The 26807-nt window shown below is 37.5% G+C and overlaps 1 protein-coding gene across 1 annotated transcript; it reads left to right on the top strand.

Moving 5' to 3' along the window:
• The first annotated feature begins 1168 nt into the window (after positions 1-1168).
• Positions 1169-5068, top strand: LOC144051935 (uncharacterized). Its single transcript, XM_077565562.1, has 2 exons — positions 1169-1478; positions 2147-5068. Exon 2 carries the CDS (start codon positions 3270-3272, stop codon positions 4434-4436), a length of 1167 nt encoding a protein of 388 aa, XP_077421688.1. The 5' UTR covers positions 1169-1478; positions 2147-3269; the 3' UTR covers positions 4437-5068.
• Positions 5069-26807: the final 21739 nt, after the last annotated feature.

Below are 26807 nucleotides of genomic sequence, written 5' to 3' on the forward strand. Positions count from 1 at the left end.
GGTGTTGTTCTTGGGTGTCTCCAAAGTGCTGGAATAACCTGGCTGTTGGGCACAGAGTGGACGGCGAACTGAACAATGGTCACTTTCGGGGGGGGAAGTGATCACACGGACTGCGAAAAGGATGGTATACTGCAAATCCGCTCGCCATGAGACTGTTCAATGACTCTTATGAATTATCTGAGCAAAATGTCCATCAACTCTTTGAGCAGACATCTCAAACTCTCATCACAGCCGTCCTGATGAAACTGTCAGCGGTCTCCAGTGACAGCTAAGGCCTGCTTTGAACTTTGCCCTGCATAAACTGCTATCAACAAGGACAGGAAGGAATATGAACTCCAGTGTGGACTCAAAGTTCGAGTCATCTGAGATCGGCCTTTGAGTCATATTTTGGTCTGTTTTGAGTACAGTTTGCACTCTGTACTGTGTCGGAAAAGGAGATGTGATCTATAGCAACGCAGTTTCGGAAATTGAGAACGGCTTATGTGAATTAGGGTAGTATAAAATGTATTCTAATCTTTAATACTATATTTTCCGTTGTTTGATGCTTGTTGAATTTGGTCTTCTAATTTTTGCCCATTTTCCTTTTAAATTTTAGCTTCTGGATTGGACTCAGATATGGAACACTTACGGCGAATTTGCTGGTTAAATTTTTAATTTTGATTAAGCTCAACAGCACTGATCTTTGGATTCCACGGGGAATGCACAAAGGCAAAGTTCCCTGCTGTGTTTTTACAAGCCCCCACTACTCTGTAGAAGAGGTGAGGTTAGTTAGCATTTTAAGAATACTTTTTGGTTGGTTTAAAGTAGGGATTTTGTTTTGTTTTTCTGATTATAACTCGTTCCTTTTACTAGTTGAGATGGCAGATATTTGGAAGATTCGTGACCTGCAATAGATTAATGGGGTTATTTTAAATCTTTTTTTTCATCTCTTCCTGACCCTAAAAGTCCTCCGCTGCAGTATCTTAATTTACATCTGCTTAAGTTGGTTGTTTTTCTAATCTACAGAATTCAAATTTACATTACAAACTCTTGCCTCAAAGGCTTTTGTTTTTATGGCTCCTGGCTAGCTCAGCTGGAGATCTTTTTATAGTTCTGGTGTTGGCCAAATTGTCACAATTTGGTTTTTATTATCAACAGGACACAAGGTGTCAGTTTTTTCCCTTTTTGAAGCAGCAATTTGGAAGCGGCTGCAGTTTTCACATTCAGGTCTGAAATGATCAAAATTGATCTTTATCAGATGGGGGAATGATTGGTCTGTCTGAGTTTGTTGAAAAGGAAGTCTGATGTGAGAATGATTGGTCTGTCTGATGTGAGAATGACTGGTCTGTCTGTGTATCAAAAGGAAGTCTGATGTGAGAATGAAGTTTGGTGTGAGGAATTTACAGGCAAAGAATGGAGCGGAGAATTGGAGGATTTGACTTGGAGGGAAGTAAGTTCTACAAAGATGACAAAAGACAACCAGAATAGCAGAAAATAAGGTAAGTATATTCAATTTCAGAAACAATTGAAAAGTATAATTTCTAGAGCCCATGGAATTTGCCATTTAGGTGTGGAAGGAACATTGGGACACCTGGTGGACATTATTTTATGAGACAAGTTGTAAAAATGAACTGTAGGACTGCAGTGTTTATTAAAAGGTATAAATATATATAAATCTCTTCTCAGACTGTTTATGGCCCGGCCGGACATGAGCAGTTTTGGGTTAAGATGATGTTGTTTTTAAATGATTTACACTGCTATAATAAAAAACAGCGTAAAAAATACAGAAATTTGATGTATGATAAAAGTACATTTATGCTAAATCTACAACAGTAAATATCATGGTAAAATATTTGATTAATCATTATCTACTATTATAAGGGCTTCTTAGGAATATTGGATTAGACGAACCCATTTGAAAAAACAAAAACTTCATAAGATATAAAAAGGTTGGACTCCTTTTGAGGGTCATAAAAACAGGCTGTTTCCCGCCCCTAATGTTCCGCTGGGGAGTCACACGTTGAGAGGCCCCCGGTAATTAAAGAGATAGTGTCTACATTCTCTAAGCTAACAGATAACTAACCAGAAGTTCCTTCAAAAATAAATGATTGTGAATATGTGTGGTTGAAAGTAACTAAACCGAAATGGTCTTGTCCTCATTGGCTAGGTCCATTTAAGGTCAAGGAGCGTACATCCTGTGCGGTGCGCTTGTATCGAAAAGGGGATACTTGGTATCACCTCTCATCTACAAGGCCGGCTGTTTCTGGTTCAACGCTGCCACCAAGGGCAACCGTCTGATGATCTACGCCCACACCAGTTGGAGCCATCTCACCGAGCCCCACCACGCCGTTTCCAGTGTCTACCTGACAAGCTGTCCAAGGAGGGAAGCTGCAGCGGGGGAGGTCCTGGAAGGAGGTTCATTGTAGTGCCTTTTCCATGGGCAAAGCTGACCAAGTGTCAATCTGCTGTTTGAAGGAGAAATCACTCAATGGTGATTTGAGTCACATGCCCCTTTTCATCAATTCACAAGGATAGAGTCACACTGGGAATGAAGTCCCGTGACCTTTCCTGCGATCTCTGGCAGTGAGCCAGGGTTCAGAAAAAGGCTGACAACGCCTCTAAAAAAAAAAAATAATAAATAAAAATCATCAACCAACGACTGACAAACATCCTTCTCCTTCGACGAAAGAACTTCTTCTCAAGATGGCTTCGATGAAGAACTCTGCTACTAATTGCTGCATTGTGACGGTTTTTCTCTTGTTAATTGTTGTGCCATTTTGGTTTTTCATGAAACCCCTTGACGTGAGTTTGAATACAACACACCGGTAAAAGAAATGTTATTTCTACCCAAATTCCAATGGATAATGAACTGGGCGTATAATAACTCAATTGTCCTGACCGTTGCTCCTAACACAAACACATCTGTCAAACTCCCCATTAAATCTTTGAAGGGATTTAGTAGTGGGGGGCCGACGAAGGGGGGCCTTTGGCTCAAGTACTGGTGGTATTTGACAGGTAGTGTTTTACGACTGGACTGGAGTACATTCCTTACCACCCAAAATGGCCAATACTGGCCGCCAGGTTCCAGTAGGGAGGCAGTTTATTTTGCCAAGAAGGTAACATTGAGGAGAATGGGACATCATTTTGAATTAACTTTTGTTCTTCCTGAAGGTAATATCCGGCCACCTAATGTAACCATAAATAACACTTTTTGTTATGGCCTAATGCTGTGGGCATGGTTCTCTGGAACTGATCCCTATTTTCCAATTTAAATTTGCATTGATAAAACTATGAGTAAGACAGAACAACCTAAAATGACTAAATATACAATGGAGTCTGGGGTAGGAGCTTTTAGTGTCCAAATTGATGAAGTAAGTGAATGGTTTCGGGTAACAACGGGCCTGTCTGGTGGCAGTAATAATTGGCTGCTGTTAGCAAATGCAGCAGCACAGGCTTCTGGAGAAGATTGCGTCGTATGTGTGGGCCCAAGACCTTTATTGAGGGTGATTCCTGCTAAAATAGAGGATAAATGTGTAATGGAACTAATGAATAAAACTGTCCCCAATGATAAATGCTCTAAATGGGATAAAGTTTATCCACTGGTTGATTGGCAAGATACTAAACCTATTTTTTCAAATAAAGTGGCGGATGGTGGTTTTTCATGTATTAAAATGTCAGGTACTGGGAAACAATTGGGAAGACTGAACCACACCACTCACTGCATTTCAGCAACAGATGTGGGTCGTAAATTCCAGCCTCAGTCCAGAGCTGACATTTGGTGGTGGTGTGGGGACAGCCGAATATTTGATAAGTTACCTCTGAATATGAAGGGATATTGTGCTCTCATCACCCTCCTTCTGCCAGTAGATATTTTCCCTACATCGGTTGATAACCTTCTGCAAATTGTTAATACTTGGCAACCAAATTTTTCTCATTCTTTTCAGAGGGCCAAAAGATCCACTTGGCAGGATCAAAATGTTCCCACATACATAGATGCGATTGGAGTGCCACGCGGGGTCCCAGATGAGTATAAGATTGCGGACCAGGTGGCTTCAGGTTTTGAATCTTTGATTTGCTGGTGGTGTACCATTAACAAAAATGTAGATAGGATTAATTATGTACATTACAATGTTCAAAGACTAGGAAATTGGACTCAATCAGGTTTCGAAGCAGTACACGGCCAGTTGTCAGCTACATCTTTAATGGCTTTTCAGAATCGTATAGCCCTTGATATGTTACTTGCAGAAAGGGGTGGTGTTTGTTCAATGTTCGGAGAACAATGTTGTACTTTTATTCCTAATAACACTGCACCGGATGGAAGTTTAACCAATGCCATTGAGGGACTCCGAACACTTAAAAAAAAAAAAATGAAAGAGCAGTCCGGTATCGATACGTCAATTTGGATAACTGGATGGATGCTTTTGGAAGATATAAAAATTTGGTTTCAGCTTTTTTGACAACTTGCGGTTGTTGCTGTATTCCTTGTTTAAGATCGTTGTGCACGCGGCTTATTGCCACAGCCATTGAAAAGCAAGATGTACAAAACAAGTCGTCTTATATGATGGTTGAATCTGTAACTTCTAAAGCTATGACCGCGGTGGCGACATCAGATGAAGATCCAGCTGGAATTTTTCTCTAGACTATTTCTAAGGGATTTAATGTCTTATTTTGAACAAATATAGTTTGTTCATTGAGGGACTGAAGACATTTAACATTTTCTATGCATATTTTTACTGTTTATGAATTTACTTATAGTATATAGATGCCATATAAGTGTGATAATGTTTGTGTGAAATATATTGGACATATAACTGTAGTGTAAGGAATAACACTTTTCACTCCCTTCCAGCTGGTGAGACAGGAATGCACATGGGAGGCATGCATGTTCTCAAGTTGATAACACTGTGGGTCTTAGGGAGTCTAGGTCGCAGGGTCGTACCTGTCTAGTCATATATTTCCGGCTCTGGACGAAACTGGAGTAAACATGTCAATGAATCACTTGTCTGTTTATTATAATTGCTAACCCTTTGTCCAGCCTCAGAGGAGGAGTATGCTTTTTTCCTCTATAAAGCGACTGTGTGTTTTTCATATGGACACTCGAGGCTTAACATCACCTTTGAATGTAAGCATGTCTTGTGTCTTTTAGGAGCTCCTAAAATAAATCTTTTGCAAAAGAAGCTTCTTCATCAGATCTCATTTTTCAATTATTTTGAACACGCAAAGATTACACTTAATATAGTAATTAAGTGATACCTTCAGTTTCAAACTAGGGTTTTGCATTAGGGTTAGGGTTTCAAACTAGGGTTTCAAATTAGGGTTAGGGTTTCAAACTAGTGTTTTACATTAGGGTTAGGGTTTCAAACTAGGGTTTCAAATTAGGGTTACGGTTTCAAAATATGGTTTTACATTAGAGTTAGTGTTTCAAACTAGGGTTTCAAATTAGGGTTACGGTTTCAAACTTTGGTTTTACATTAGGGTTAGGGTTTCAAACTAGGGTTTTGCATTAGGGTTAGGGTTTCAAACTAGGGTTTCAAATTAGGGTTAGGGTTTCAAACTAGTGTTCTACATTAGGGTTAGGGTTTCAAACTAGGGTTTTACGTTAGGGTTAGGGTTTCAAACTAGCGTTTAACATTAGGGTTAGGGTTTCAAACAAGGGTTTTACATTAGGGTTAATGCTTCAAACTAGGGTTTTACATTAGGGTTAGGGTTTCAAACTAGGGTTTTACATTAGGGTTAGGGTTACAAACTAGGGTTTTACATTAGGGTTAGGGTTTCAAACTAGGGTTTTGCATTAGGGTTAGGGTTTCAAACTAGGGTTTCAAATTAGGGTTAGGGTTTCAAACTAGTGTTTTACATTAGGGTTAGGGTTTCAAACTAGGGTTTCAAATTAGGGTTACGGTTTCAAACTAGGGTTTTACATTAGGGTTAGTATTTCAAACTAGGGTTTCAAATTAGCGTTACGGTTTCAAACTAGTGTTTTACATTAGGGTTAGGGTTTCAAACTAGGGTTTTACATTAGGGTTAGGGTTACAAACTAGGGTTTTACATTAGGGTTAGAGTTTCAAACTAGGGTTTTGCATTAGGGTTAGGGATTCAAACTAGGGTTTTACGTTAGGGTTAGGGTTTCAAACTAGGGTTTTATATTAGGGTTAGGTTTTCAAACTAGGGTTTCAAATTAGGGTTAGGGTTTCAAACTAGGGTTTAACATTAGGGTTAGGGTTTCAAACTAGGGTTTCAAATTAGGGTTAGGGTTACAAAGAAGGGGTTTAAGATTAGGGTTAGGGTTTCAAACTACGGTTAAACATTAGGGTTAGGGATTCAAACTAGGGTTTAACATTAGGGTTAGGGTTTCAAACTAGGGTTTTACATTAGGGTTAGGGATTCAAACTAGGGTTTTACGTTAGGGTTAGGGTTTCAAACTAGGGTTTTATATTAGGGTTAGGTTTTCAAACTACGGTTTCAAATTAGGGTTAGGGTTTCAAACTAGGGTTTAACATTAGGGTTAGGGTTTCAAACTAGGGTTTTACATTAGGGTTAGGGTTTCAAACTAGGGTTTTGCATTAGGGTTAGGGTTTCAAACTAGGGTTTCAAATTAGGGTTAGGGTTACAAACTAGTGTTTTACATTAGGGTTAGGGTTTCAAACTAGGGTTTCAAATTAGGGTTACGGTTTCAAAATAGGGTTTTACATTAGGGTTAGGGATTCAAACTAGGGTTTTACGTTAGGGTTAGCGTTTCAAACTCGGTTTTCAAATTAGGGTTAGGGTTACAAACTAGGGTTTTACATTAGGGTTAGGGTTTCAAACTAGGGTTTTACGTTAGGGTTAGGGTTTCAAACTAGGGTTTAACATTAGGGTTGGGGTTTCAAACAAGGGTTTTACATTAGGGTTAATGCTTCAAACTAGGGTTTTACATTAGGCTTAGGGTTTCAAACTAGGGTTTTACATTAGGGTTAGAGTTACAAACTAGGGTTTTACATTAGGGTTAGGGTTTCAAACTAGGGTTTTGCATTAGGGTTAGGGTTACAAACTAGGGTTTACCATTAGGGTTAGGGTTTCAAACTAGGGTTTTACATTATGGTTAGGGTTTCAAACTAGGGTTTACCATTAGGGTTAGGGTTTCAAACTAGGGTTTTTATATTAGTGTTAGGGTTACAAACTAGGGTTTAACATTAGGGTTAGGGTTTCAAACTAGGGTTTTACATTAGGGTTAGGGTTTCAAACTAGGGTTTTACATTAGGGTTAGGGTTACAAACTAGGGTTTTACATTAGGGTTAGGGTTTCAAACAAGGGTTTTGCATTAGGGTTAGGGTTTCAAACTAGGGTTTCAAATTATGGTTACGGTTTCAAACTAGGGTTTTACATTAGGGTAAGTGTTTCAAACTAGGGTTTCAAATTAGCGTTACGGTTTCAAACTAGTGTTTTACATTAGGGTTAGTGTTTCAAACTAGGGTTTTACATTAGGGTTAGGGTTACAAACTAGGGTTTTACATTAGAGTTAGGGTTTCAAACTAGGGTTTTGCATTACGGTTAGGGATTCAAACTAGGGTTTTACGTTAGGGTTAGGGTTTCAAACTAGGGTTTTATATTAGGGTTAGGTTTTCAAACTACGGTTTCAAATTAGAGTTAGGGTTTCAAACTAGGGTTTAACATTAGGGTTAGGGTTTCAAACTAGGGTTTTACATTAATGATAGGGTTTCAAACTAGGGTTTTGCATTAGGGTTAGGGTTTCAAACTAGGGTTTCAAATTAGGGTTAGGGTTTCAAACTAGTGTTTTACATTAGGGTTAGGGTTTCAAACTAGGGTTTCAAATTAGGGTTACGGTTTCAAAATAGGGTTTTACATTAGAGTTAGTGTTTCAAACTAGGGTTTCAAATTAGGGTTACGGTTTCAAACTATCGTTTTACATTAGGGTTAGGGATTCAAACTAGGGTTTTACGTTAGGGTTAGGGTTTCAAACTCGGTTTTCAAATTAGGGTTAGGGTTACAAACTAGGGTTTTACATTAGGGTTAGGGCTTCAAACTAGGGTTTTACGTTAGGGTTAGGGTTTCAAACTAGGGTTTAACATTAGGGTTAGGGTTTCAAACAAGGGTTTTACATTAGGGTTAATGCTTCAAACTAGGGTTTTACATTAGGGTTAGGGTTTCAAACTAGGGTTTTACATTAGGGTTAGGGTTACAAACTAGGGTTTTACATTAGGGTTAGGGTTTCAAACTAGGGTTTTGCATTAGGGTTAGGGTTACAAACTAGGGTTTACCATTAGGGTTAGGGTTTCAAACTAGGGTTTTACATTATGGTTAGGGTTTCAAACTAGGGTTTTACATTAGGGTTAATGCTTCAAACTAGGGTTTAACATTAGGGTTAGGGTTTCAAACTAGGGTTTACCATTAGGGTTAGGGTTTCAAACTAGGGTTTTACATTATGGTTAGGGTTTCAAACTAGGGTTTTACGTTAGGGTTAGGGTTACAAACTAGGGTTTTAAATTAGGGTTAGGGATTCAAACTAGGGTTTTACATTAGGGTTAGGGTTACAAACTAGGGTTTTACATTAGGGTTAGGGTTTCAAACTAGGGTTTTGCATTAGGGTTAGGGTTACAAACTAGGGTTTACCATTAGGGTTAGGGTTTCAAACTAGGGTTTTACATTAGGGTTAATGCTTCAAACTAGGGTTTAACATTAGGGTTAGGGTTTCAAACTAGGGTTTACCATTAGGGTTAGGGTTTCAAACTAGGGTTTTACATTATGGTTAGGGTTTCAAACTAGGGTTTTACGTTAGGGTTAGGGTTACAAACTAGGGTTTTAAATTAGGGTTAGGGATTCAAACTAGGGTTTTACGTTAGGGTTAGGGTTTCAAAATAGGATTTTATATTAGGGTTAGGTTTTCAAACTACGGTTTCAAATTAGGGTTAGGGTTTCAAAGTAGGGTTTAACATTAGGGTTAGGGTTTCAAACTAGGGTTTCAAATTAGGGTTAGGGTTACAAACAAGGGGTTTTACATTAGGGTTAGGATTTCAAAGTAGGGTTTAACATTAGGGTTAGGGTTTCAAACTTGGGTTTTTATATTAGGGTTAGGGTTTCAAACTAGGGTTTTACATTAGGGTTAGGGTTACAAACTAGGGTTTTACATTAGGGTTAGGGTTTCAAACAAGGGTTTTGCATTAGGTTTAGGGTTTCAAACTAGGGTTTCAAATTAGGGTTAGGGTTTCAAACTAGGGTTTCAAATTAGGGTTACGGTTTCAAACTAGGGTTTTACATTAGGGTTAGGGTTACAAACTAGGGTTTTACATTAGGGTTAGGAATTCAAACTAGGGTTTTGCATTAGGGTTAGGGATTCAAACTAGGGTTTTACGTTAGGGTTAAGGTTTCAAACTAGGGTTTTATATTAGGGTTAGGTTTTCAAACTACGGTTTCAAATTAGGGTTAGGGTTTCAAACTAGGGTTTAACATTAGGATTAGGGTTTCAAACTAGGGTTTCAAATTAGGGTTAGGGTTTCAAACTAGGGTTTAACATTAGGATTAGGGTTTCAAACTAGAGTTTTACATTAGGGTTAGGGTTTCAAACTAGGGTTTTGCATTAGGGTTAGGGTTTCAAATTAGGGTTACGGTTTCAAACTAGGGTTTTACATTAGGGTTAGTATTTCAAACTAGGGTTTCAAATTAGCGTTACGGTTTCAAACTAGTGTTTTACATTAGGGTTAGGGTTTCAAACTAGGGTTTTACATTAGGGTTAGGGTTACAAACTAGGGTTTTACATTAGGGTTAGAGTTTCAAACTAGGGTTTTGCATTAGGGTTAGGGATTCAAACTAGGGTTTTACGTTAGGGTTAGGGTTTCAAACTAGGGTTTTATATTAGGGTTAGGTTTTCAAACTAGGGTTTCAAATTAGGGTTAGGGTTTCAAACTAGGGTTTAACATTAGGGTTAGGGTTTCAAACTAGGGTTTCAAATTAGGGTTAGGGTTACAAAGAAGGGGTTTTAGATTAGGGTTAGGGTTTCAAACTAGGGTTAAACATTAGGGTTAGGGTTTCAAACTAGGGTTTTTATATTAGGGTTAGGGTTACAAACTAGGGTTTAACATTAGGGTTAGGGTTTCAAACTAGGGTTTTACATTAGGGTTAGGGTTTCAAACTAGGGTTTTACATTAGGGTTAGGGTTACAAACTAGGGTTTTACATTAGGGTTAGGGTTTCAAACAAGGGTTTTGCATTAGGGTTAGGGTTTCAAACTAGGGTTTCAAATTAGGGTTAGGGTTTCAAACTAGGGTTTCAAATTAGGGTTACGGTTTAAAACTAGGGTTTTACATTAAGGCAAGTGTTTCAAACTAGGGTTTCAAATTAGCGTTACGGTTTCAAACTAGTGTTTTACATTAGGGTTAGTGTTTCAAACTAGGGTTTTACATTAGGGTTAGGGTTACAAACTAGGGTTTTACATTAGGGTTAGGGTTTCAAACTAGGGTTTTGCATTAGGGTTAGGGATTCAAACTAGGGTTTTACGTTAGGGTTAAGGTTTCAAACTAGGGTTTTATATTAGGGTTAGGTTTCAAACTACGGTTTCAAATTAGGGTTAGGGTTTCAAACTAGGGTTTAACATTAGGATTAGGGTTTCAAACTAGGGTTTTACATTAGGGTTAGGGTTTCAAACTAGGGTTTTGCATTAGGGTTAGGGTTTCAAACTAGGGTTTCAAATTAGGGTTAGGGTTTCAAACTAGTGTTTTACATTAGGGTTAGGGTTTCAAACTAGGGTTTCAAATTAGGGTTACGGTTTCAAAATATGGTTTTACATTAGAGTTAGTGTTTCAAACTAGGGTTTCAAATTAGGGTTACGGTTTCAAACTTTGGTTTTACATTAGGGTTAGGGTTTCAAACTAGGGTTTTGCATTAGGGTTAGGGTTTCAAACTAGGGTTTCAAATTAGGGTTAGGGTTTCAAACTAGTGTTTTACATTAGGGTTAGGGTTTCAAACTAGGGTTTTACGTTAGGGTTAGGGTTTCAAACTAGCGTTTAACATTAGGGTTAGGGTTTCAAACAAGGGTTTTACATTAGGGTTAATGCTTCAAACTAGGGTTTTACATTAGGGTTAGGGTTTCAAACTAGGGTTTTACATTAGGGTTAGGGTTACAAACTAGGGTTTTACATTAGGGTTAGGGTTTCAAACTAGGGTTTTGCATTAGGGTTAGGGTTTCAAACTAGGGTTTCAAATTAGGGTTAGGGTTTCAAACTAGTGTTTTACATTAGGGTTAGGGTTTCAAATTAGGGTTACGGTTTCAAACTAGGGTTTTACATTAGGGTTAGTATTTCAAACTAGGGTTTCAAATTAGCGTTACGGTTTCAAACTAGTGTTTTACATTAGGGTTAGGGTTTCAAACTAGGGTTTTACATTAGGGTTAGGGTTACAAACTAGGGTTTTACATTAGGGTTAGAGTTTCAAACTAGGGTTTTGCATTAGGGTTAGGGATTCAAACTAGGGTTTTACGTTAGGGTTAGGGTTTCAAACTAGGGTTTTATATTAGGGTTAGGTTTTCAAACTAGGGTTTCAAATTAGGGTTAGGGTTTCAAACTAGGGTTTAACATTAGGGTTAGGGTTTCAAACTAGGGTTTCAAATTAGGGTTAGGGTTACAAAGAAGGGGTTTTAGATTAGGGTTAGGGTTTCAAACTACGGTTAAACATTAGGGTTAGGGATTCAAACTAGGGTTTAACATTAGGGTTAGGGTTTCAAACTAGGGTTTTACATTAGGGTTAGGGATTCAAACTAGGGTTTTACGTTAGGGTTAGGGTTTCAAACTAGGGTTTTATATTAGGGTTAGGTTTTCAAACTACGGTTTCAAATTAGGGTTAGGGTTTCAAACTAGGGTTTAACATTAGGGTTAGGGTTTCAAACTAGGGTTTTACATTAGGGTTAGGGTTTCAAACTAGGGTTTTGCATTAGGGTTAGGGTTTCAAACTAGGGTTTCAAATTAGGGTTAGGGCTACAAACTAGTGTTTTACATTAGGGTTAGGGTTTCAAACTAGGGTTTCAAATTAGGGTTACGGTTTCAAAATAGGGTTTTACATTAGGGTTAGGGATTCAAACTAGGGTTTTACGTTAGGGTTAGCGTTTCAAACTCGGTTTTCAAATTAGGGTTAGGGTTACAAACTAGGGTTTAACATTAGGGTTGGGGTTTCAAACAAGGGTTTTACATTAGGGTTAATGCTTCAAACTAGGGTTTTACATTAGGGTTAGGGTTTCAAACTAGGGTTTTACATTAGGGTTAGAGTTACAAACTAGGGTTTTACATTAGGGTTAGGGTTTCAAACTAGGGTTTTGCATTAGGGTTAGGGTTACAAACTAGGGTTTACCATTAGGGTTAGGGTTTCAAACTAGGGTTTTACATTATGGTTAGGGTTTCAAACTAGGGTTTACCATTAGGGTTAGGGTTTCAAACTAGGGTTTTTATATTAGTGTTAGGGTTACAAACTAGGGTTTAACATTAGGGTTAGGGTTTCAAACTAGGGTTTTACATTAGGGTTAGGGTTTCAAACTAGGGTTTTACATTAGGGTTAGGGTTACAAACTAGGGTTTTACATTAGGGTTAGGGTTTCAAACAAGGGTTTTGCATTAGGGTTAGGGTTTCAAACTAGGGTTTCAAATTATGGTTACGGTTTCAAACTAGGGTTTTACATTAGGGTAAGTGTTTCAAACTAGGGTTTCAAATTAGCGTTACGGTTTCAAACTAGTGTTTTACATTAGGGTTAGTGTTTCAAACTAGGGTTTTACATTAGGGTTAGGGTTACAAACTAGGGTTTTACATTAGAGTTAGGGTTTCAAACTAGGGTTTTGCATTACGGTTAGGGATTCAAACTAGGGTTTTACGTTAGGGTTAGGGTTTCAAACTAGGGTTTTATATTAGGGTTAGGTTTTCAAACTACGGTTTCAAATTAGAGTTAGGGTTTCAAACTAGGGTTTAACATTAGGGTTAGGGTTTCAAACTAGGGTTTTACATTAATGATAGGGTTTCAAACTAGGGTTTTGCATTAGGGTTAGGGTTTCAAACTAGGGTTTCAAATTAGGGTTAGGGCTACAAACTAGTGTTTTACATTAGGGTTAGGGTTTCAAACTAGGGTTTCAAATTAGGGTTACGGTTTCAAAATAGGGTTTTACATTAGGGTTAGGGATTCAAACTAGGGTTTTACGTTAGGGTTAGCGTTTCAAACTCGGTTTTCAAATTAGGGTTAGGGTTACAAACTAGGGTTTAACATTAGGGTTGGGGTTTCAAACAAGGGTTTTACATTAGGGTTAATGCTTCAAACTAGGGTTTTACATTAGAGTTAGGGTTTCAAACTAGGGTTTTGCATTACGGTTAGGGATTCAAACTAGGGTTTTACGTTAGGGTTAGGGTTTCAAACTAGGGTTTTATATTAGGGTTAGGTTTTCAAACTACGGTTTCAAATTAGAGTTAGGGTTTCAAACTAGGGTTTAACATTAGGGTTAGGGTTTCAAACTAGGGTTTTACATTAATGATAGGGTTTCAAACTAGGGTTTTGCATTAGGGTTAGGGTTTCAAACTAGGGTTTCAAATTAGGGTTAGGGTTTCAAACTAGTGTTTTACATTAGGGTTAGGGTTTCAAACTAGGGTTTCAAATTAGGGTTACGGTTTCAAAATAGGGTTTTACATTAGAGTTAGTGTTTCAAACTAGGGTTTCAAATTAGGGTTACGGTTTCAAACTATCGTTTTACATTAGGGTTAGGGATTCAAACTAGGGTTTTACGTTAGGGTTAGGGTTTCAAACTCGGTTTTCAAATTAGGGTTAGGGTTACAAACTAGGGTTTTACATTAGGGTTAGGGCTTCAAACTAGGGTTTTACGTTAGGGTTAGGGTTTCAAACTAGGGTTTAACATTAGGGTTAGGGTTTCAAACAAGGGTTTTACATTAGGGTTAATGCTTCAAACTAGGGTTTTACATTAGGGTTAGGGTTTCAAACTAGGGTTTTACATTAGGGTTAGGGTTACAAACTAGGGTTTTACATTAGGGTTAGGGTTTCAAACTAGGGTTTTGCATTAGGGTTAGGGTTACAAACTAGGGTTTACCATTAGGGTTAGGGTTTCAAACTAGGGTTTTACATTATGGTTAGGGTTTCAAACTAGGGTTTACCATTAGGGTTAGGGTTTCAAACTAGGGTTTTACGTTAGGGTTAGGGTTACAAACTAGGGTTTTAAATTAGGGTTAGGGATTCAAACTAGGGTTTTACATTAGGGTTAGGGTTACAAACTAGGGTTTTACATTAGGGTTAGGGTTTCAAACTAGGGTTTTGCATTAGGGTTAGGGTTACAAACTAGGGTTTACCATTAGGGTTAGGGTTTCAAACTAGGGTTTTACATTAGGGTTAATGCTTCAAACTAGGGTTTAACATTAGGGTTAGGAATTCAAACTAGGGTTTACCATTAGGGTTAGGGTTTCAAACTAGGGTTTTACATTATGGTTAGGGTTTCAAACTAGGGTTTTACGTTAGGGTTAGGGTTACAAACTAGGGTTTTAAATTAGGGTTAGGGATTCAAACTAGGGTTTTACGTTAGGGTTAGGGTTTCAAAATAGGATTTTATATTAGGGTTAGGTTTTCAAACTACGGTTTCAAATTAGGGTTAGGGTTTCAAAGTAGGGTTTAACATTAGGGTTAGGGTTTCAAACTAGGGTTTCAAATTAGGGTTAGGGTTACAAACAAGGGGTTTTACATTAGGGTTAGGATTTCAAAGTAGGGTTTAACATTAGGGTTAGGGTTTCAAACTTGGGTTTTTATATTAGGGTTAGGGTTTCAAACTAGGGTTTTACATTAGGGTTAGGGTTACAAACTAGGGTTTTACATTAGGGTTAGGGTTTCAAACAAGGGTTTTGCATTAGGTTTAGGGTTTCAAACTAGGGTTTCAAATTAGGGTTAGGGTTTCAAACTAGGGTTTCAAATTAGGGTTACGGTTTCAAACTAGGGTTTTACATTAGGGTTAGGGTTACAAACTAGGGTTTTACATTAGGGTTAGGGTTTCAAACTAGGGTTTTGCATTAGGGTTAGGGATTCAAACTAGGGTTTTACGTTAGGGTTAAGGTTTCAAACTAGGGTTTTATATTAGGGTTAGGTTTTCAAACTACGGTTTCAAATTAGGGTTAGGGTTTCAAACTAGGGTTTAACATTAGGATTAGGGTTTCAAACTAGGGTTTCAAATTAGGGTTAGGGTTTCAAACTAGGGTTTAACATTAGGATTAGGGTTTCAAACTAGGGTTTTACATTAGGGTTAGGGTTTCAAACTAGGGTTTTGCATTAGGGTTAGGGTTTCAAATTAGGGTTACGGTTTCAAACTAGGGTTTTACATTAGGGTTAGTATTTCAAACTAGGGTTTCAAATTAGCGTTACCGTTTCAAACTAGTGTTTTACATTAGGGTTAGGGTTTCAAACTAGGGTTTTACATTAGGGTTAGGGTTACAAACTAGGGTTTTACATTAGGGTTAGAGTTTCAAACTAGGGTTTTGCATTAGGGTTAGGGATTCAAACTAGGGTTTTACGTTAGGGTTAGGGTTTCAAACTAGGGTTTTATATTAGGGTTAGGTTTTCAAACTAGGGTTTCAAATTAGGGTTAGGGTTTCAAACTAGGGTTTAACATTAGGGTTAGGGTTTCAAACTAGGGTTTCAAATTAGGGTTAGGGTTACAAAGAAGGGGTTTTAGATTAGGGTTAGGGTTTCAAACTAGGGTTAAACATTAGGGTTAGGGTTTCAAACTAGGGTTTTTATATTAGGGTTAGGGTTACAAACTAGGGTTTAACATTAGGGTTAGGGTTTCAAACTAGGGTTTTACATTAGGGTTAGGGTTTCAAACTAGGGTTTTACATTAGGGTTAGGGTTACAAACTAGGGTTTTACATTAGGGTTAGGGTTTCAAACAAGGGTTTTGCATTAGGGTTAGGGTTTCAAACTAGGGTTTCAAATTAGGGTTAGGGTTTCAAACTAGGGTTTCAAATTAGGGTTACGGTTTAAAACTAGGGTTTTACATTAAGGCAAGTGTTTCAAACTAGGGTTTCAAATTAGCGTTACGGTTTCAAACTAGTGTTTTACATTAGGGTTAGTGTTTCAAACTAGGGTTTTACATTAGGGTTAGGGTTACAAACTAGGGTTTTACATTAGGGTTAGGGTTTCAAACTAGGGTTTTGCATTAGGGTTAGGGATTCAAACTAGGGTTTTACGTTAGGGTTAAGGTTTCAAACTAGGGTTTTATATTAGGGTTAGGTTTCAAACTACGGTTTCAAATTAGGGTTAGGGTTTCAAACTAGGGTTTAACATTAGGATTAGGGTTTCAAACTAGGGTTTTACATTAGGGTTAGGGTTTCAAACTAGGGTTTTGCATTAGGGTTAGGGTTTCAAACTAGGGTTTCAAATTAGGGTTAGGGTTTCAAACTAGTGTTTTACATTAGGGTTAGGGTTTCAAACTAGGGTTTCAAATTAGGGTTACGGTTTCAAAATATGGTTTTACATTAGAGTTAGTGTTTCAAACTAGGGTTTCAAATTAGGGTTACGGTTTCAAACTTTGGTTTTACATTAGGGTTAGGGTTTCAAACTAGGGTTTTGCATTAGGGTTAGGGTTTCAAACTAGGGTTTCAAATTAGGGTTAGGGTTTCAAACTAGTGTTTTACATTAGGGTTAGGGTTTCAAACTAGGGTTTTACGTTAGGGTTAGGGTTTCAAACTAGCGTTTAACATTAGGGTTAGGGTTTCAAACAAGGGTTTTACATTAGGGTTAATGCTTCAAACTAGGGTTTTACATTAGGGTTAGGGTTTCAAACTAGGGTTTTACATTAGGGTTAGGGTTACAAACTAGGGTTTTACATTAGGGTTAGGGTTTCAAACTAGGGTTTTGCATTAGGGTTAGGGTTTCAAACTAGGGTTTCAAATTAGGGTTAGGGTTTCAAACTAGTGTTTTACATTAGGGTTAGGGTTTCAAATTAGGGTTACGGTTTCAAACTAGGGTTTTCCATTAGGGTTAGTATTTCAAACTAGGGTTTCAAATTAGCGTTACGGTTTCAAACTAGTGTTTTACATTAGGGTTAGGGTTTCAAACTAGGGTTTTACATTAGGGTTAGGGTTACAAACTAGGGTTTTACATTAGGGTTAGAGTTTCAAACTAGGGTTTTGCATTAGGGTTAGGGATTCAAACTAGGGTTTTACGTTAGGGTTAGGGTTTCAAACTAGGGTTTTATATTAGGGTTAGGTTTTCAAACTAGGGTTTCAAATTAGGGTTAGGGTTTCAAACTAGGGTTTAACATTAGGGTTAGGGTTTCAAACTAGGGTTTCAAATTAGGGTTAGGGTTACAAAGAAGGGGTTTTAGATTAGGGTTAGGGTTTCAAACTACGGTTAAACATTAGGGTTAGGGATTCAAACTAGGGTTTAACATTAGGGTTAGGGTTTCAAACTAGGGTTTTACATTAGGGTTAGGGATTCAAACTAGGGTTTTACGTTAGGGTTAGGGTTTCAAACTAGGGTTTTATATTAGGGTTAGGTTTTCAAACTACGGTTTCAAATTAGGGTTAGGGTTTCAAACTAGGGTTTAACATTAGGGTTAGGGTTTCAAACTAGGGTTTTACATTAGGGTTAGGGTTTCAAACTAGGGTTTTGCATTAGGGTTAGGGTTTCAAACTAGGGTTTCAAATTAGGGTTAGGGCTACAAACTAGTGTTTTACATTAGGGTTAGGGTTTCAAACTAGGGTTTCAAATTAGGGTTACGGTTTCAAAATAGGGTTTTACATTAGGGTTAGGGATTCAAACTAGGGTTTTACGTTAGGGTTAGCGTTTCAAACTCGGTTTTCAAATTAGGGTTAGGGTTACAAACTAGGGTTTAACATTAGGGTTGGGGTTTCAAACAAGGGTTTTACATTAGGGTTAATGCTTCAAACTAGGGTTTTACATTAGGGTTAGGGTTTCAAACTAGGGTTTTACATTAGGGTTAGAGTTACAAACTAGGGTTTTACATTAGGGTTAGGGTTTCAAACTAGGGTTTTGCATTAGGGTTAGGGTTACAAACTAGGGTTTACCATTAGGGTTAGGGTTTCAAACTAGGGTTTTACATTATGGTTAGGGTTTCAAACTAGGGTTTACCATTAGGGTTAGGGTTTCAAACTAGGGTTTTTATATTAGTGTTAGGGTTACAAACTAGGGTTTAACATTAGGGTTAGGGTTTCAAACTAGGGTTTTACATTAGGGTTAGGGTTTCAAACTAGGGTTTTACATTAGGGTTAGGGTTACAAACTAGGGTTTTACATTAGGGTTAGGGTTTCAAACAAGGGTTTTGCATTAGGGTTAGGGTTTCAAACTAGGGTTTCAAATTATGGTTACGGTTTCAAACTAGGGTTTTACATTAGGGTAAGTGTTTCAAACTAGGGTTTCAAATTAGCGTTACGGTTTCAAACTAGTGTTTTACATTAGGGTTAGTGTTTCAAACTAGGGTTTTACATTAGGGTTAGGGTTACAAACTAGGGTTTTACATTAGAGTTAGGGTTTCAAACTAGGGTTTTGCATTACGGTTAGGGATTCAAACTAGGGTTTTACGTTAGGGTTAGGGTTTCAAACTAGGGTTTTATATTAGGGTTAGGTTTTCAAACTACGGTTTCAAATTAGAGTTAGGGTTTCAAACTAGGGTTTAACATTAGGGTTAGGGTTTCAAACTAGGGTTTTACATTAATGATAGGGTTTCAAACTAGGGTTTTGCATTAGGGTTAGGGTTTCAAACTAGGGTTTCAAATTAGGGTTAGGGTTTCAAACTAGTGTTTTACATTAGGGTTAGGGTTTCAAACTAGGGTTTCAAATTAGGGTTACGGTTTCAAAATAGGGTTTTACATTAGAGTTAGTGTTTCAAACTAGGGTTTCAAATTAGGGTTAGGGTTTCAAACTCGGTTTTCAAATTAGGGTTAGGGTTACAAACTAGGGTTTTACATTAGGGTTAGGGCTTCAAACTAGGGTTTTACGTTAGGGTTAGGGTTTCAAACTAGGGTTTAACATTAGGGTTAGGGTTTCAAACAAGGGTTTTACATTAGGGTTAATGCTTCAAACTAGGGTTTTACATTAGGGTTAGGGTTTCAAACTAGGGTTTTACATTAGGGTTAGGGTTACAAACTAGGGTTTTACATTAGGGTTAGGGTTTCAAACTAGGGTTTTGCATTAGGGTTAGGGTTACAAACTAGGGTTTACCATTAGGGTTAGGGTTTCAAACTAGGGTTTTACATTATGGTTAGGGTTTCAAACTAGGGTTTTACATTAGGGTTAATGCTTCAAACTAGGGTTTAACATTAGGGTTAGGGTTTCAAACTAGGGTTTACCATTAGGGTTAGGGTTTCAAACTAGGGTTTTACATTATGGTTAGGGTTTCAAACTAGGGTTTTACGTTAGGGTTAGGGTTACAAACTAGGGTTTTAAATTAGGGTTAGGGATTCAAACTAGGGTTTTACATTAGGGTTAGGGTTACAAACTAGGGTTTTACATTAGGGTTAGGGTTTCAAACTAGGGTTTTGCATTAGGGTTAGGGTTACAAACTAGGGTTTACCATTAGGGTTAGGGTTTCAAACTAGGGTTTTACATTAGGGTTAATGCTTCAAACTAGGGTTTAACATTAGGGTTAGGGTTTCAAACTAGGGTTTACCATTAGGGTTAGGGTTTCAAACTAGGGTTTTACATTATGGTTAGGGTTTCAAACTAGGGTTTTACGTTAGGGTTAGGGTTACAAACTAGGGTTTTAAATTAGGGTTAGGGATTCAAACTAGGGTTTTACGTTAGGGTTAGGGTTTCAAAATAGGATTTTATATTAGGGTTAGGTTTTCAAACTACGGTTTCAAATTAGGGTTAGGGTTTCAAAGTAGGGTTTTACATTAGGGTTAGGGTTTCAAACTAGGGTTTCAAATTAGGGTTAGGGTTACAAACAAGGGGTTTTACATTAGGGTTAGGATTTCAAACTAGGGTTTAACATTAGGGTTAGGGTTTCAAACTTGGGTTTTTATATTAGGGTTAGGGTTTCAAACTAGGGTTTTACATTAGGGTTAGGGTTACAAACTAGGGTTTTACATTAGGGTTAGGGTTTCAAACAAGGGTTTTGCATTAGGTTTAGGGTTTCAAACTAGGGTTTCAAATTAGGGTTAGGGTTTCAAACTAGGGTTTCAAATTAGGGTTACGGTTTCAAACTAGGGTTTTACATTAGGGCAAGTGTTTCAAACTAGGGTTTCAAATTAGCGTTACGGTTTCAAACTAGTGTTTTACATTAGGGTTAGTGTTTCAAACTAGGGTTTTACATTAGGGTTAGGGTTACAAACTAGGGTTTTACATTAGGGTTAGGGTTTCAAACTAGGGTTTTGCATTAGGGTTAGGGATTCAAACTAGGGTTTTACGTTAGGGTTAAGGTTTCAAACTAGGGTTTTATATTAGGGTTAGGTTTTCAAACTACGGTTTCAAATTAGGGTTAGGGTTTCAAACTAGGGTTTAACATTAGGATTAGGGTTTCAAACTAGGGTTTCAAATTAGGGTTAGGGTTTCAAACTAGGGTTTAACATTAGGATTAGGGTTTCAAACTAGGGTTTTACATTAGGGTTAGGGTTTCAAACTAGGGTTTTGCATTAGGGTTAGGGTTTCAAACTAGGGTTTCAAATTAGGGTTACGGTTTCAAACTAGGGTTTTACATTAGGGTTAGTATTTCAAACTAGGGTTTCAAATTAGCGTTACGGTTTCAAACTAGTGTTTTACATTAGGGTTAGGGTTTCAAACTAGGGTTTTACATTAGGGTTAGGGTTACAAACTAGGGTTTTACATTAGGGTTAGAGTTTCAAACTAGGGTTTTGCATTAGGGTTAGGGATTCAAACTAGGGTTTTACGTTAGGGTTAGGGTTTCAAACTAGGGTTTTATATTAGGGTTAGGTTTTCAAACTAGGGTTTCAAATTAGGGTTAGGGTTTCAAACTAGGGTTTAACATTAGGGTTAGGGTTTCAAACTAGGGTTTCAAATTAGGGTTAGGGTTACAAAGAAGGGGTTTTAGATTAGGGTTAGGGTTTCAAACTAGGGTTAAACATTAGGGTTAGGGATTCAAACTAGGGTTTAACATTAGGGTTAGGGTTTCAAACTAGGGTTTTACATTAGGGTTAATGCTTCAAACTAGGGTTTTACATTAGGGTTAGGGTTTCAAACTAGGGTTTACCATTAGGGTTAGGGTTTCAAACTAGGGTTTTACATTATGGTTAGGGTTTCAAACTAGGGTTTTACATTAGGGTTAGGGTTTCAATCTAGGGTTTTACATTAGGGTTAGGGTTACAAACAAGGGGTTTTACGTTAGGGTTAGGGTTTCAAACTAGGGTTTTATATTAGGGTTAGGTTTTCAAACTAGGGTTTCAAATTAGGGTTAGGGTTTCAAACTAGGGTTTAATATTAGGGTTAGGGTTTCAAACTAGGGTTTCAAATTAGGGTTAGGGTTACAAAGAAGGGGTTTTAGATTAGGGTTAGGGTTTCAAACTACGGTTAAACATTAGGGTTAGGGATTCAAACTAGGGTTTAACATTAGGGTTAGGGTTTCAAACTAGGGTTTTACATTAGGGTTAGGGATTCAAACTAGGGTTTTACGTTAGGGTTAGGGTTTCAAACTAGGGTTTTATATTAGGGTTAGGTTTTCAAACTACGGTTTCAAATTAGGGTTAGGGTTTCAAACTAGGGTTTAACATTAGGGTTAGGGTTTCAAACTAGGGTTTTACATTAGGGTTAGGGTTTCAAACTAGGGTTTTGCATTAGGGTTAGGGTTTCAAACTAGGGTTTCAAATTAGGGTTAGGGCTACAAACTAGTGTTTTACATTAGGGTTAGGGTTTCAAACTAGGGTTTCAAATTAGGGTTACGGTTTCAAAATAGGGTTTTACATTAGGGTTAGGGATTCAAACTAGGGTTTTACGTTAGGGTTAGCGTTTCAAACTCGGTTTTCAAATTAGGGTTAGGGTTACAAACTAGGGTTTAACATTAGGGTTGGGGTTTCAAACAAGGGTTTTACATTAGGGTTAATGCTTCAAACTAGGGTTTTACATTAGGGTTAGGGTTTCAAACTAGGGTTTTACATTAGGGTTAGAGTTACAAACTAGGGTTTTACATTAGGGTTAGGGTTTCAAACTAGGGTTTTGCATTAGGGTTAGGGTTACAAACTAGGGTTTACCATTAGGGTTAGGGTTTCAAACTAGGGTTTTACATTATGGTTAGGGTTTCAAACTAGGGTTTACCATTAGGGTTAGGGTTTCAAACTAGGGTTTTTATATTAGTGTTAGGGTTACAAACTAGGGTTTAACATTAGGGTTAGGGTTTCAAACTAGGGTTTTACATTAGGGTTAGGGTTTCAAACTAGGGTTTTACATTAGGGTTAGGGTTACAAACTAGGGTTTTACATTAGGGTTAGGGTTTCAAACAAGGGTTTTGCATTAGGGTTAGGGTTTCAAACTAGGGTTTCAAATTATGGTTACGGTTTCAAACTAGGGTTTTACATTAGGGTAAGTGTTTCAAACTAGGGTTTCAAATTAGCGTTACGGTTTCAAACTAGTGTTTTACATTAGGGTTAGTGTTTCAAACTAGGGTTTTACATTAGGGTTAGGGTTACAAACTAGGGTTTTACATTAGAGTTAGGGTTTCAAACTAGGGTTTTGCATTACGGTTAGGGATTCAAACTAGGGTTTTACGTTAGGGTTAGGGTTTCAAACTAGGGTTTTATATTAGGGTTAGGTTTTCAAACTACGGTTTCAAATTAGAGTTAGGGTTTCAAACTAGGGTTTAACATTAGGGTTAGGGTTTCAAACTAGGGTTTTACATTAATGATAGGGTTTCAAACTAGGGTTTTGCATTAGGGTTAGGGTTTCAAACTAGGGTTTCAAATTAGGGTTAGGGTTTCAAACTAGTGTTTTACATTAGGGTTAGGGTTTCAAACTAGGGTTTCAAATTAGGGTTACGGTTTCAAAATAGGGTTTTACATTAGAGTTAGTGTTTCAAACTAGGGTTTCAAATTAGGGTTAGGGTTTCAAACTCGGTTTTCAAATTAGGGTTAGGGTTACAAACTAGGGTTTTACATTAGGGTTAGGGCTTCAAACTAGGGTTTTACGTTAGGGTTAGGGTTTCAAACTAGGGTTTAACATTAGGGTTAGGGTTTCAAACAAGGGTTTTACATTAGGGTTAATGCTTCAAACTAGGGTTTTACATTAGGGTTAGGGTTTCAAACTAGGGTTTTACATTAGGGTTAGGGTTACAAACTAGGGTTTTACATTAGGGTTAGGGTTTCAAACTAGGGTTTTGCATTAGGGTTAGGGTTACAAACTAGGGTTTACCATTAGGGTTAGGGTTTCAAACTAGGGTTTTACATTATGGTTAGGGTTTCAAACTAGGGTTTTACATTAGGGTTAATGCTTCAAACTAGGGTTTAACATTAGGGTTAGGGTTTCAAACTAGGGTTTACCATTAGGGTTAGGGTTTCAAACTAGGGTTTTACATTATGGTTAGGGTTTCAAACTAGGGTTTTACGTTAGGGTTAGGGTTACAAACTAGGGTTTTAAATTAGGGTTAGGGATTCAAACTAGGGTTTTACATTAGGGTTAGGGTTACAAACTAGGGTTTTACATTAGGGTTAGGGTTTCAAACTAGGGTTTTGCATTAGGGTTAGGGTTACAAACTAGGGTTTACCATTAGGGTTAGGGTTTCAAACTAGGGTTTTACATTAGGGTTAATGCTTCAAACTAGGGTTTAACATTAGGGTTAGGGTTTCAAACTAGGGTTTACCATTAGGGTTAGGGTTTCAAACTAGGGTTTTACATTATGGTTAGGGTTTCAAACTAGGGTTTTACGTTAGGGTTAGGGTTACAAACTAGGGTTTTAAATTAGGGTTAGGGATTCAAACTAGGGTTTTACGTTAGGGTTAGGGTTTCAAAATAGGATTTTATATTAGGGTTAGGTTTTCAAACTACGGTTTCAAATTAGGGTTAGGGTTTCAAAGTAGGGTTTTACATTAGGGTTAGGGTTTCAAACTAGGGTTTCAAATTAGGGTTAGGGTTACAAACAAGGGGTTTTACATTAGGGTTAGGATTTCAAACTAGGGTTTAACATTAGGGTTAGGGTTTCAAACTTGGGTTTTTATATTAGGGTTAGGGTTTCAAACTAGGGTTTTACATTAGGGTTAGGGTTACAAACTAGGGTTTTACATTAGGGTTAGGGTTTCAAACAAGGGTTTTGCATTAGGTTTAGGGTTTCAAACTAGGGTTTCAAATTAGGGTTAGGGTTTCAAACTAGGGTTTCAAATTAGGGTTACGGTTTCAAACTAGGGTTTTACATTAGGGCAAGTGTTTCAAACTAGGGTTTCAAATTAGCGTTACGGTTTCAAACTAGTGTTTTACATTAGGGTTAGTGTTTCAAACTAGGGTTTTACATTAGGGTTAGGGTTACAAACTAGGGTTTTACATTAGGGTTAGGGTTTCAAACTAGGGTTTTGCATTAGGGTTAGGGATTCAAACTAGGGTTTTACGTTAGGGTTAAGGTTTCAAACTAGGGTTTTATATTAGGGTTAGGTTTTCAAACTACGGTTTCAAATTAGGGTTAGGGTTTCAAACTAGGGTTTAACATTAGGATTAGGGTTTCAAACTAGGGTTTCAAATTAGGGTTAGGGTTTCAAACTAGGGTTTAACATTAGGATTAGGGTTTCAAACTAGGGTTTTACATTAGGGTTAGGGTTTCAAACTAGGGTTTTGCATTAGGGTTAGGGTTTCAAACTAGGGTTTCAAATTAGGGTTACGGTTTCAAACTAGGGTTTTACATTAGGGTTAGTATTTCAAACTAGGGTTTCAAATTAGCGTTACGGTTTCAAACTAGTGTTTTACATTAGGGTTAGGGTTTCAAACTAGGGTTTTACATTAGGGTTAGGGTTACAAACTAGGGTTTTACATTAGGGTTAGAGTTTCAAACTAGGGTTTTGCATTAGGGTTAGGGATTCAAACTAGGGTTTTACGTTAGGGTTAGGGTTTCAAACTAGGGTTTTATATTAGGGTTAGGTTTTCAAACTAGGGTTTCAAATTAGGGTTAGGGTTTCAAACTAGGGTTTAACATTAGGGTTAGGGTTTCAAACTAGGGTTTCAAATTAGGGTTAGGGTTACAAAGAAGGGGTTTTAGATTAGGGTTAGGGTTTCAAACTAGGGTTAAACATTAGGGTTAGGGATTCAAACTAGGGTTTAACATTAGGGTTAGGGTTTCAAACTAGGGTTTTACATTAGGGTTAATGCTTCAAACTAGGGTTTTACATTAGGGTTAGGGTTTCAAACTAGGGTTTACCATTAGGGTTAGGGTTTCAAACTAGGGTTTTACATTATGGTTAGGGTTTCAAACTAGGGTTTTACATTAGGGTTAGGGTTTCAATCTAGGGTTTTACATTAGGGTTAGGGTTACAAACAAGGGGTTTTACATTAGGGTTAGGGTTTCAAACTAGGGTTTAACATTAGGGTTAGGGTTTCAAACTAGGGTTTTTATATTAGGGTTAGGGTTACAAACTAGGGTTTAACATTAGGGTTAGGGTTTCAAACTAGGGTTTTACATTAGGGTTAGGGTTTCAAACTAGGGTTTTACATTAGGGTTAGGGTTACAAACTAGGGTTTTACATTAGGGTTAGGGTTTCAAACAAGGGTTTTGCATTAGGGTTAGGGTTTCAAACTAGGGTTTCAAATTAGGGTTAGGGTTTCAAACTAGGGTTTCAAATTAGGGTTACGGTTTCAAACTAGGGTTTTACATTAGGGCAAGTGTTTCAAACTAGGGTTTCAAATTAGCGTTACGGTTTCAAACTAGTGTTTTACATTAGGGTTAGTGTTTCAAACTAGGGTTTCACATTAGGGTTAGGGTTACAAACTAGGGTTTTACATTAGGGTTAGGGTTTCAAACTAGGGTTTTGCATTAGGGTTAGGGATTCAAACTAGGGTTTTACGTTAGGGTTAGGGTTTCAAACTAGGGTTTTATATTAGGGTTAGGTTTTCAAACTACGGTTTCAAATTAGGGTTAGGGTTTCAAACTAGGGTTTAACATTAGGATTAGGGTTTCAAACTAGGGTTTTACATTAGGGTTAGGGTTTCAAACTAGGGTTTTGCATTAGGGTTAGGGTTTCAAACTAGGGTTTCAAATTAGGGTTAGGGTTTCAAACTAGTGTTTTACATTAGGGTTAGGGTTTAAAACTAGGGTTTCAAATTAGGGTTACGGTTGCAAAATAGGGTTTTACATTAGAGTTAGTGTTTCAAACTAGGGTTTCAAATTAGGGTTACGGTTTCAAACTATCGTTTTACATTAGGGTTAGGGATTCAAACTAGGGTTTTACGTTAGGGTTAGGGTTTCAAACTCGGTTTTCAAATTAGGGTTAGGGTTACAAACTAGGGTTTTACATTAGGGTTAGGGCTTCAAACTAGGGTTTTACGTTAGGGTTAGGGTTTCAAACTAGGGTTTAACATTAGGGTTAGGGTTTCAAACAAGGGTTTTACATTAGGGTTAATGCTTCAAACTAGGGTTTTACATTAGGGTTAGGGTTTCAAACTAGGGTTTTACATTAGGGTTAGGGTTACAAGCTAGGGTTTTACATTAGGGTTAGGGTTTCAAACTAGGGTTTTGCATTAGGGTTAGGGTTACAAACTAGGGTTTACCATTAGGGTTAGGGTTTCAAACTAGGGTTTTACATTATGGTTAGGGTTTCAAACTAGGGTTTTACATTAGGGTTAATGCTTCAAACTAGGGTTTTACATTAGGGTTAGGGTTTCAAACTAGGGTTTTACATTAGGGTTAGGGTTACAAGCTAGGGTTTTACATTAGGGTTAG

This window comes from Vanacampus margaritifer, chromosome 5 (genome assembly GCF_051991255.1).
Source record: "Vanacampus margaritifer isolate UIUO_Vmar chromosome 5, RoL_Vmar_1.0, whole genome shotgun sequence".
Taxonomy (NCBI): Eukaryota; Metazoa; Chordata; class Actinopteri; order Syngnathiformes; family Syngnathidae; genus Vanacampus; species Vanacampus margaritifer.

Coding starts and splice junctions, on each gene's coding strand:
- LOC144051935 (XM_077565562.1), top strand. CDS start 3,270: ATGAGTAAGACAGAACAACCTAAAATGACTAAATATACAATGGAGTCT.